Below are 10,829 nucleotides of genomic sequence, written 5' to 3' on the forward strand. Positions count from 1 at the left end.
AAAACAAGTCCTCTAGAGTAGCAGGGGCAGGGGTCTGGGGACCATGCTTTCAGGGGACATCTAGGTCAATTGGCATAACAAAGCTTAATAAGAAAATGTTCATCCTACTTTGGTGAGTGGTGCCTGGAGTCTTAAAAGCTTGCAAACGGCCATCTAAGATGCATCAATTGGTCCCAACCACCTGGAATAAAGGAGAATGAAGAACACCAAACACACAAGGAAAGTATTAGCTCAAGAGACAGAAAGGGCCACATAAACCAGAGACTTCATCAGCCTGAGACCAGAAGAACTAGGTGGTGCCCGGCCACCACCAATGACCGCCCTGACAGGGACCACAACAGAGAGTCCCTGATGAAGCAGCAGAAAGGTGGGGTGTAGAACTCAAATTCTAGTAAAAAGACCAGACTTAACGGTCTGACTGAGACTGGAGGAGCCCCAGAAGGCATGGCCCCCAGACTCTCTGTCAACCCAGCACCAAAACAATTCCCAAGGTCAACTCTTCACACAAAGATTGGACTGGACTATGGGACATAAAATGATACTCGCGAAGAGTGTGCTTCTTAGCTCAAGTAGATACATGAGACTAATCGGGCAGCTTCTGTCCACAGGTGAGATGAGAAGGCAGCGAGGGTTAGGAGCTGGTTGAATGGACATGGGGAATCAGGGGTGGAAAGGAGGAATTACTGTCACAGTATAGGGAGAGCAATTAGGGTCACGTAACAATGTATGTAAAAATTTTTGTATGAGAGACTAACTTGAAATGTAAATTTTCACTTAAACTACAACAATAAAAAAAAAAAAGAAAAAAAAAGCGAGTCCTTCAGGTTGCAGTAAGGAGAGTACGTTGCCTAGATGGGAAATGCCCTTGCCCTAGACCTGCCGTGGGATTACTGCCTGCAATTCCAGGCACCCATTGGGATGGTGCCTGGGCTGGTGAAAGCCTGGGAAGTACATCAGAGACTCCACTCAAGGGCCTGAGTTACTGGGCCTAAGGCTGAGAATTCCAGAAATAGGAGGAGCGCTATATGTGGGAAAGGGTTAAACTGCACAGCTGTGCCCAAAGCGTGCTGAGTAACAAACAGGTCAATGGCAACCAAAAACAGAACCCAGATGACAGGCAAACTTGGAATGCAAAGATCAGGCTGTCCAGTGGCAGTGAGGTGAAGGAGCAAGGCACAGCTGATTACAGTCTGCCAGAAATGCTGGTCAAAACCCCAAGATCGCTCTTAGAACCGGGTTCTCTGGACTGGTCTGCAGTTAACATGGGCTCTCTCTCACTGCCCACCCCCTAGTCTATCCTACCACACTATGTACTTCCTGTGGCATGCACTTCTCCTCACATCTCTAGCCATTTCCCATAGGCCCAGATCCCCATGAAGCCTTCCCGAACCCACTGGCATGGAAGGCTGTCTCCCTTCCTTATCCCATGCTTATATACCTCAAGACAAGGACCACAGTGTGCCTTCTAGCAGAGAGAACTGTGCTCCAGCATACCTTCCCAACTCGACTCTTGGCTCCTGGAGGACAGGGCCTCAAGGCTGAGGACAGAAGGGAGCTACTGTCTGCTGACTGGCAGTCTGAATGCATGTGTGTAGTGTTCTTATGCTGGAAAGGAGGGAGGACAAGACAAGCAACTTTTTAAGGACCTTCCAATTCTGAGTAGATAATGCCTTCTCAGAGAAAGCAACCCTCTCGCTACCTGGAAGAAACTTGGCTGAAGGCCTTCCTACTACCTTGGAATGAATGAGGTGGATTCTGAGGAGTAGCATGAAGCAGCAGGTGTATTCCAGGAATGGCAGTACTGAAAGCATAAAACAGGGAGCCCTGAATGCAAGGCGGTCCAGCCGCAGCTCTTGCGAGGGGACAGGGCTATGCGTGTAGTGGGCTGGCTGGCTTGCAGCACCCATAGGAGAGGGGATTCTGGTGGTTCTTATTTGTTGCCTCCCTCTGTCCCACTCACACATAGATCCCCTCCTTGGGCACAAAGCCCTAACAGGGCACTGAAAAGCTGCCTTCAGGGCTCCTACCTCCTCTTCACAGTCCACAGCCCACAACCCACAGCCAGAGCAAACCCACTAATCAGGGCATTGTCAGCAGGAGAGGTTCAAGGAGGAGCAAACCTCTCTGCTTCTGGCTGGTCACATTCGAGGGGCACAATTCAGCTTATCTACATCAGGTACAGGCACAGTCTGCATCTTAACTTAATGCCTTTACTTAGTGGGAAATGCTTCTTTATGAGGCTATTAGTGATATAATCTTCAAGCTCAAATGATGAACTAACACCAACAACCACGCAGGAATGAGCATAATAAATAAAATTTAGAATTAAAGAATGAATAATACTCAGTCCATGATAGCCTACCTATTATACGTAAGTTTCAAAAAAAAACGGAAATTACCCCCACTACACACACCCAAACAACTGGAGCTGTGCAACAAGGGAAGAGGCTGGGCTGTCCTGGAGATGCCTGTACAGAGGGCAGGTTGGACACACACTCACCAAGGATGGGAGAAGGGATCCCAGTGCCAGGGGTGGCTGCACTAACAACCTCTACTTTTCCAATCCTGGGTGTCTTTTTACTCTGAGTCTGGAATTTTCTCCGTCATCTGTAACTACTCTTGAAATTTAGTACATTAAATAAAACCCAAACTTGTTGCCGTTGCATCAATTCCAAAGCATAGTGACCTTTTAGGACAGAGCAGAACTGCCCCATAGGGTTTCCAAGGAGTGGCTGGTAGATTCGAACCACCTACCTTTTGGTTAGCAACGAAATGCTTAACCACTGTGCCACCAGAGCCCCATTTAGTGCCCTGCCCCCCGCTTAAAAGAAGCCTTAGTTTTATAGAAAATACAGAGATACTCCATCCAGTCTTATTAAGAAATCTGAAGATGAGTGTTTTGTGAAAGGATTCAGGAATCACTGCAGTAAGCTGACCACAAAAGGGACTCGTACTGGAATAGTACTCAACCTTGAAAAACAGTAGGAACCAGCAGACTATACAGAGAAGGGCAGCTTTGGGTTAATCCATGTTCATTACTAATTCAACTAAGGATCTTGAGCAAAGCATGTACTTCCAGTTCTTTAGTTTCCCAACTGTGCTAAGGAGTACCAAAATGCAAAGGCAGAACCCAAAGGGCTGCCTGAATAATAGCAGCTACACCGCAGCCCGCCCAACACCACCAGCACACAGTCACAACAGAGGCCAGGCAGGACTAGAGGGGAAAGTGCAATCCAGGAGCTGCACCATCTCTTACAAACTGTTTGCCTGGGTCAGAGCTCTTGACTTCTCCAAGCTCTGTTTTCTTCATCGGTCCAAGGGGAATAACAGTTATCACTCACTGGGCCTTAACTAGTCAGCTCCATGCTCAACTAATCTTTCCAGCCATTCAACCAAGAAGGTTCCATCACTAGTCCTACTTTACAAATGCAGAAACTGCACCTCAGCCAGGTAGTGGTAGAACTGGATTCCGCCCAGCTCTGTTGTTGTTAATTGCCTTCCAATGATTCCAATTCATGGCGAAACTGACCTCATCTGTGCAGAGTAGCTGTGCTCCACAGGGTTTTCAAGGCTGTGACCTTCCAGAAGCAGATTGCCAGGCCTGTCTTCTGAGGAGCCTTTGGGTAGGTTCCAGCCGCCAACCTTTCAGTTAATAGTGGGGCAGCTTAATCATTTGCACTACCCAAGAACTTCTCCACCTAGCTCTACCTACCATACCAGTTGCTGTCCAGTAGATTCTAACTCATAATCCATTGCCGTCGAGTCGATTCCGATTCATAGTGACCCTGTAAGACAGCGTAAACTGTCCCATAGGGTTTCTTGACTCCAAATCGCTTGCCCTTAACCTCTCCATGACACGTATTCACCTCCCACAGCCGGTCACATTCTGCATGGTTGTATCAGAACAAGCGATGTCAAAAATATCTGGGCCCTCACACAAACCCATAAGCTTCTCTTCCTCAATTCACCTCCTTGGGAGTCCTTATCGCTAAAATCAGGGGATGCAGTTTCTGAAGCTCTGGCCCACATTAAATTAAGAAAGGCCAGAAGATCGGCTCAACTGGAAGGTTTCAGAAGACTCTGGAGGAGAAACTGTGGGCAATGCTCCATTACTATTATTTTTATCAAGCAACAGCAAGTACTGCAATTCCGAGTGTCTCACCAGCCTGATCTCCCTCGGTGCTGGGGAGGAAACAGCCTGGGCACTTGGGTTCTTCCGCCACTATCTCCCCCAGCCCTCCATCCCGGCTCAGCCTCTCCCCACTGCAGCTCCGCAGTCCGGCTGGCCTGGCGCGAGGCGACACCGCGTGAGGCCGCGCGCTGCATAGACAGGGCGGGAGGCTCGGAGCGGGCTGCTGCGGGGCCGCAACAACGACTGAGGAGTGATGTTGGGAGGACGCAGAATCGACCCAGCAACGAAGGGGGAGACGCAGAACCGACCCAGGAGAGGTGACACTGGGGGAACGCGGAACTGACCAGGGGGAGGGAGGGATTACTAGGGACGAGGCACTGACCTGGGCGGGCGGGGTGGGGGTAGGGTGATGCTGGAGGTACGCCGAACCCAACCCTGGTGGGGAGGGGAAGCTGAGGGGACGCGGAACCGACCCTGGAAATGGGTACTGAGGGGACAGGGGACCAGCCCGGGGGAGGTACTGAGGGGACGAGAAGCCAGCCGGAAAAGTGCCCCGCGGATCCGGGGCCGTCCTGGTGAGGGGCCCCTGAATCGCGCTGACCGTTCGCAGTCTCACCTGCTTGTGGGCCACTACCAAGCTCTTGTTGCCTTCGCCGTGGTACTTCCATTCATTCTCGTCCATCTTCCCCTCGTCCATCCCCCGGCGCGGCTCTAGCGCCTCGCGGGCTCCGGACGCCGCGACGCGAGCTAGCGGCCGCCGGGTCTCGCTCGGCAGCAGCCGCAGCTATCTGGGGAGGAGCGCCTGTCAGCTGCCGCCTCCGCTTGACCCGACGGCCTCAACTCGCAGCCTTTGGACGCCGGAAGCCACGCCCCCGAGAGGCTGCCATGGCGGAGCCGGGCAACTTCCGGGTTTGTGCCCACTTCCCCTACGTTGACAACTGCAGCGGAAGGGTCGGGCAGCCATCTTAGGTGCTGGCATAGAGACTTCCGGAGCGCGGTCTTGGGAACCGGAAGGGAAGCTTCGGCCTGGGCGCCGGATCTGAGGAAGGCGGGAGGAGTTGCGGCTGCTGCGAGCCAGGACTACTCGTGCCGGGCCGGAACAGGAAGGACGTGACTGGACGGGGGATGTTCGTGCTGGCTGGAAGTCCCTGGAGACTCGTGGCCGCTCAGTCGTGACCCTAGCAAAGCGCTTGGCATCTCTGAGCCTCGGCTTTCTTATCCGTAGAACGTAGATAAAACACTCATGGGTTATTAACATCACCGTTTGGAGGCTTTGCGCTAAGTACATTGCCTGCCGCAGAATCATCTCGGTGATACTGTGATGAGGTAGAAAATACTGTCATCTACATTTTACAAATGAGGAAACTGTGGCTCAGAGGGGTAAATGGGCTCCTAAGTGGCAGAACCAGGATTCATACATCTGGCAGACTACAGACCCCGTGCTTTTAGGACGCACTTTGAGCACAAGGCTCAAGCTTCAAATTCTGTCGCTGCTGCTTGATGGCGGTGACACATAGGCCAGAAACAGCTCACTTCCTGGAGATAAGTACAAGTAGTCTCCAACTTACCAACAGTTAACAACAAACCGCGCTTACAACCAACCTCTTGTTTTTGGTGATTTTTTTGTTTGTTTTGCTTTTTTATGAACCAACAGTGTTGGAGCCTTGGTGGTGCAGTGGTTAAGAGCTGCCTGCTGAAAGGCGGTTCGAATCCACCAGTCGATCCTTGGAAACCCTACGGGGCCAGTTCTACTCTGTCCTATAGGGTCGCTGTGCAATGGGTTTGGTTTGTTTGTTTTTTTTTTCCCCCACATACAATGTTGCAGCGGGTAATTTGCTGATGTTACCAGATGTTCACTCACAGATGTTCAGTGTTATGATTTATAAAGATACTCATAACAAAAGGCAATAATAAAACTAAAAAAAAAAAAGAGAGAGGTCCAACTTAGGTCTGAACTGAAGCGAAACCCTGTTGTAAGTTGGGGACTACCTGTAATTACCCAACAGAGGGAGAGAGAACTTTTTCAAGGAAGAATATTTTATCACTGACCTTGTTTAGGATTGCCAGCTGTGTGGTGATGATAAAAAGCAGACCACATTTTTAAAGTTCTCCGCAGACTGCATCTGAGGCAGACTACATCAACTCCTTCCCCATTCACCCCCAACTTGGCACACCATTGGATACAGAGAAAGGGATTCAGGTGCATTAAAAGAAATATGATGGAGTAACAGTGGAGGACAAAGGAGAGAGTGATCCAATCTGCAGGGGTGGGGAGAAGGGAAGGAAAGGCTGGAAGAGAAAGACATGAGCAAGTTACCAATCAGAGATCCACACCGCTAGTCTTTTTATAATACCAACCCAAATACTAAGGAAAGCACCTTTCCTCTACTCAGCCCATGTGGTCTGAATTAAATTGTCACTTAATTCCTTGTCCCAGGGCTGGCATACGACCTAAACGCCACCCACCCCCAACCAAAAAAAAAAAAAAAAATTGTCGTGGAGTTTATTGCAACTCATGGTGACCCTATAGGACAGAGTAGAACTGCCCTATAGGGTTTCCAAGGAGCAGCTGGTGGATTCAAACTGCCAGCCTTTTGGTTAGCAGCTGAGCTCTTAACCACTGCACCACCAGGACTCTAAAGTGGTAGTTCGCTGAACAGGGACTTGAACCTGGACCCTCATATTAAAAGTCTGGTTCTGTACGGAATGAGCTACCCAGGCTCACAGCATGTGACCCAGACCTGACCAATCAGTAATTATATTTTCTTGGCACAGTGATTAGTTCAGGGAGGGGCTGTGATCCAGGTCCAACCAATGAAACTGACTCCTGTGATTTGCGCTGAAATGACTGAGACGGAGAAGATAGGCTGGTAATAAGTAAACCCATTGCGGTTGACTCATAGCAACCCTAAAGGACAGAGTAGAAGTGCCCCATAGAGTTTCCAAGGAGCAGCTGGTAGATTCAAACTGCTGACCTTTTGGTTGGCAGCTAAGCTCTTAACCACTACACCACCAGGGCTCTATCATAAAGTGAAGGCAACAGGAAATACAACCTGAGAAACAGCAAGGAAACTGACACCACTTGAGCCCACAGACCTAGGCATACCCTATAGCTTTTAAGTTTTTGAGTCAATGAATTCCATCTTTTGCTTAAGATGGTTTGAGTTGGGTTCCTTTCACTTACAACCTAAAAATTGGGATATACCTTTAGAAGGGATTCCAGCACTGGGAGCAGTTTTACTAGGTATTTATGCTCTTCCATCTAGGTCTCATCTAGATTCCAAACACTGCTAATTAGGGTTTTCTGTGTGTGCGTGTGTGTGTGTGCGCGCGCGTGTGTATGTTTTCAAAAAAGAAAGGGAAGAAAATAAAGATGAAAACTCAACTCCCAAACATATTGAAAGCCACCAGAAACAAAGTGGCAAAAAGTTGATAACGTTGATGTTATTCTAACTATTTTTATGTGTGTTTGAAATTTTCCATAATAAATAGATTTCTTTTTCTTTTTTTGAAGGTATCATGTGGTATCACGTATCACCTCCTATGACATGAGGAAATGATATGAGGAGAGGGGCACTTCACTTACATTTTCCGAAAAAGCCCATAACACTGTCTAATCATTAGACTCTGTACTATCTTTGCAACATTTCTGTAAGTCTAATAGATGGCAACTCTCTGTAGTAATCTTTGCAATGTTTCTGTAAATCTAAAATAATTCCAAAATTAAGTTTATTTACAAAAAAGGTATTCATTGCACCTTGCTCAGCTTCACTCATAAATAATTAAAACAATAAAATATCTTTTTTATATATCAAAGTGGCAAAAACAACATGAATCTTATGCAGTGTTTGAGGTAGGTAGTGGGGAGGGGACAGACAGAACTCTTGGGCACTGTTGGTGGGGAGGAGGGTATAGCATTTTTGGAGCTCAATTTGGCTATATTATTAAAAACTAATGCAGTTAATCCCATTTGACCCATCTTTATCCTACAAAACTCTCAAATGTTCAAAGATACGTATAAGAGCGTTTATACAAACAATAGTAGAAGTAATGGCTTGGTTCCCAACTTGGGGGCACATGAGAATGGCCTGCAGCTTGGTGTGCTGGCCCGGGCCTACCCCACAATGCCACTCAGAAAGTCTGCTGGGGGGGCCTTGGCAACTCATGTTTCTAACAAGTTCCCCAACTGAATCTCAGGCCCACCACTGAATGATGATATATCGCACTCAGGTAATCTATAAAGCCAGTAAAAATGTATAAGTGATATCTGTTCTGTACTGACATGTTCAAGGCAGATGGTTAACTGAAGCAAATGCGTGTGTGTAAATGCAAAGATAAAGGAGTGGAACTGATCATTCCCTCTGGGAAGAGGAGTGAGGAACCAAGGGAGGAATGTCAGTTTCCCCTTACAATCATATACTGTTGACTCTACACAGAGAATGTATCCACATACCACTTATATAATAATAATTTAACTAAATGAATAAATTCTCATCTTATTTTTTTTAAACAGATCTATCTCTGTGTATTGACATGGAAAGATGGCTCTGACATGTTAACTGAAAAAAAGCAAGTTTCAAAAGAGTATTTATGTTAAGATCGTATGAGAAATAAATAATAAATATAGGAATAAGTGTCTGTGTTTGAATAGAAGTATACGTGCCTTATTGTTAACTGAGGTTGTCTTTGGGGCAGGACTACAGGTGACCTGCACTGACTATGCTATGTATTTCTGTAATAATGAATTTTGCATATAAGACATGAGTTACTTTTGTAAAACCAAAGAAGCCCTCCATGCAGTGACCTCAGGATACTCAAGTAGATGGAACTGGAACAGCTTTTCTGGAGAGTGGACTCCAGGTTATTTTAGTCATTTGAACCTACACATGGGGCAAGACCCTACTGTCCTAATGAGACTTTGCTGACTTCGAGGAGCCATTCCTGAGTCAGGGAGGGCATGTCACCCTTTCCCATATGGTGATGCTAGGGATACTGTTATTTGAATTCGCCCATCACTTCCCTGCGGTCTGCTGTCCAGAGGGTCTGCTTTCCACCCACCCTCCACTCACCTCTCTTTTCTCCAGCTTTTACACTCCAGGAAGATCTGAGTGAAAGGGTGATGTGCCAACAGATGACCGGGGAGACCCAAGCTCTACCTTAATGAAGGTATCCCAAATCATTGTCATCACGTTTGACTTAGGCAAGATTAAAAAGAAAAGTACAAGCCATCAAGGAAAAGATTGACACCTTGGTCTACATTAAAAACAAAATCTCTGCACAACAGTCACAAACTATAATGCACATAACTGACAAAAAAAAAAAAAGACATTGGAAAAATGATCTGCAAGATACATTGTTAAGGGAAAAAAAAGTGTTTAGGATACTGCGTATACTATACTATCATTGATGTAAAAATATACAGCCTACAACACACACACATACATATATGATCAGCCAAATGTTCATGTGTGCATAGAATATCTTGGAGGATAAGAAGAAATTGGTAACAGTTACATATTAGGAGTAGAATGGAGTGGTGGCAAAGAAAATTTGCTGTACTCTGTATTCCCTCTTTTTGAATTTTGTACATACATGTGTATTGCTATTAAAAATAAATATATAAAATAATTTATAAATTAAAAATTATACAAAGAACTCCTACAAATCAAAAAGACTAGACATGTAACCCAAAAGAAAAATTGTCATAAATACAAGCAAGCAATTCACAGAAGAGAAACCTCAAGTGACCAATAAAAATACGAAATGGTGTCGGACTGCACTCGTAACCAGGTGTGCTGTGTCCCAGAAAATTAGAAATCAATCACTTTCCTGGTACCAACTATGAGGATATAACAAATCTCCATTTTTTCACTTCTCTGTTCACTTCTGACAATAGCTGCCCATGCAACACCTCTTTCACCCTAGCCACCTGGAGCTACATCAGATCTCAAGGTAAAAGGACACTGTCCTTTAGACTACCACCAGGCAGACTACCACAGGCTTGAGAATCCACACAACAGCCTCACTTCTGACCTGCTGGCTCCCACTACTCCTTTGGGTTTGATTATTCGCTGGACTCACAAAACTCACAGAAAGTGCTATACTTACGTTTACAGCTCTATTATGGCAAAATGGGATACAAACAAATGGAAGCATAGAACGAGGGCTGAGAAGGGTTCCCAGTGCAGAGCTTCCATGTCCTAAGGATATGCTGCCCTCCCTGGTGCATTGGTATCTTTCACCAACCAGGCAGCCCACGGAGCGTCTGTGTCCAGAGCTTTTATTGCCTTCATTACACAGTCATAACTGATGGGATCAGCCCTCCTCTCTCCCCAGAGGTCAGATGATATCAGGTCATGTGGTGGTCTTTCAGGTCAGGCCAGGTCCCACCTATTAGCACAAACCCTCTAGATAACAAAGGCATTTTAAATACTCAGGAAATTCAAAGAGAAAGGCCAAATTACTTGAGGGAAAGTAATTATTTACCACTCATCAGGCAAATGCAAAATAAAACCACAACCAAATTAAGACATTCTCTTCCATGCCCATCAGAAAGCTATATCCCATGCCCATCAGATTGGCAAAAATTAAAAAGTCCGACTGTGCCCAAGGCTGGAGAGGAAGTAGGGCATCAGCACTCTCCTTTTGCTTCGGGTGGGACTTTAAATTGGTACAACCACTTACAGAGCAGTTTGGC

General features: G+C 46.5%; 1 protein-coding gene across 1 annotated transcript in view; it reads right to left on the bottom strand.

Annotated features, from left to right (window-relative positions):
* The window catches only part of IPPK (inositol-pentakisphosphate 2-kinase), a 105,219-nt gene extending 100,268 nt beyond the window's left edge, over positions 1 to 4,951 (bottom strand). The window contains exon 1 of the mRNA XM_004384223.2: positions 4,749 to 4,951. Coding sequence (XP_004384280.1) covers positions 4,749 to 4,829 — 81 coding nt within the window. The 5' untranslated portion in view covers positions 4,830 to 4,951. The remainder of the gene's footprint in view (positions 1 to 4,748) is intronic.
* Positions 4,952 to 10,829: the final 5,878 nt, after the last annotated feature.

Source organism: Trichechus manatus, unplaced genomic scaffold (genome assembly GCF_000243295.1).
Source record: "Trichechus manatus latirostris isolate Lorelei unplaced genomic scaffold, TriManLat1.0 scaffold00120, whole genome shotgun sequence".
Lineage (NCBI taxonomy): Eukaryota > Metazoa > Chordata > Mammalia > Sirenia > Trichechidae > Trichechus > Trichechus manatus.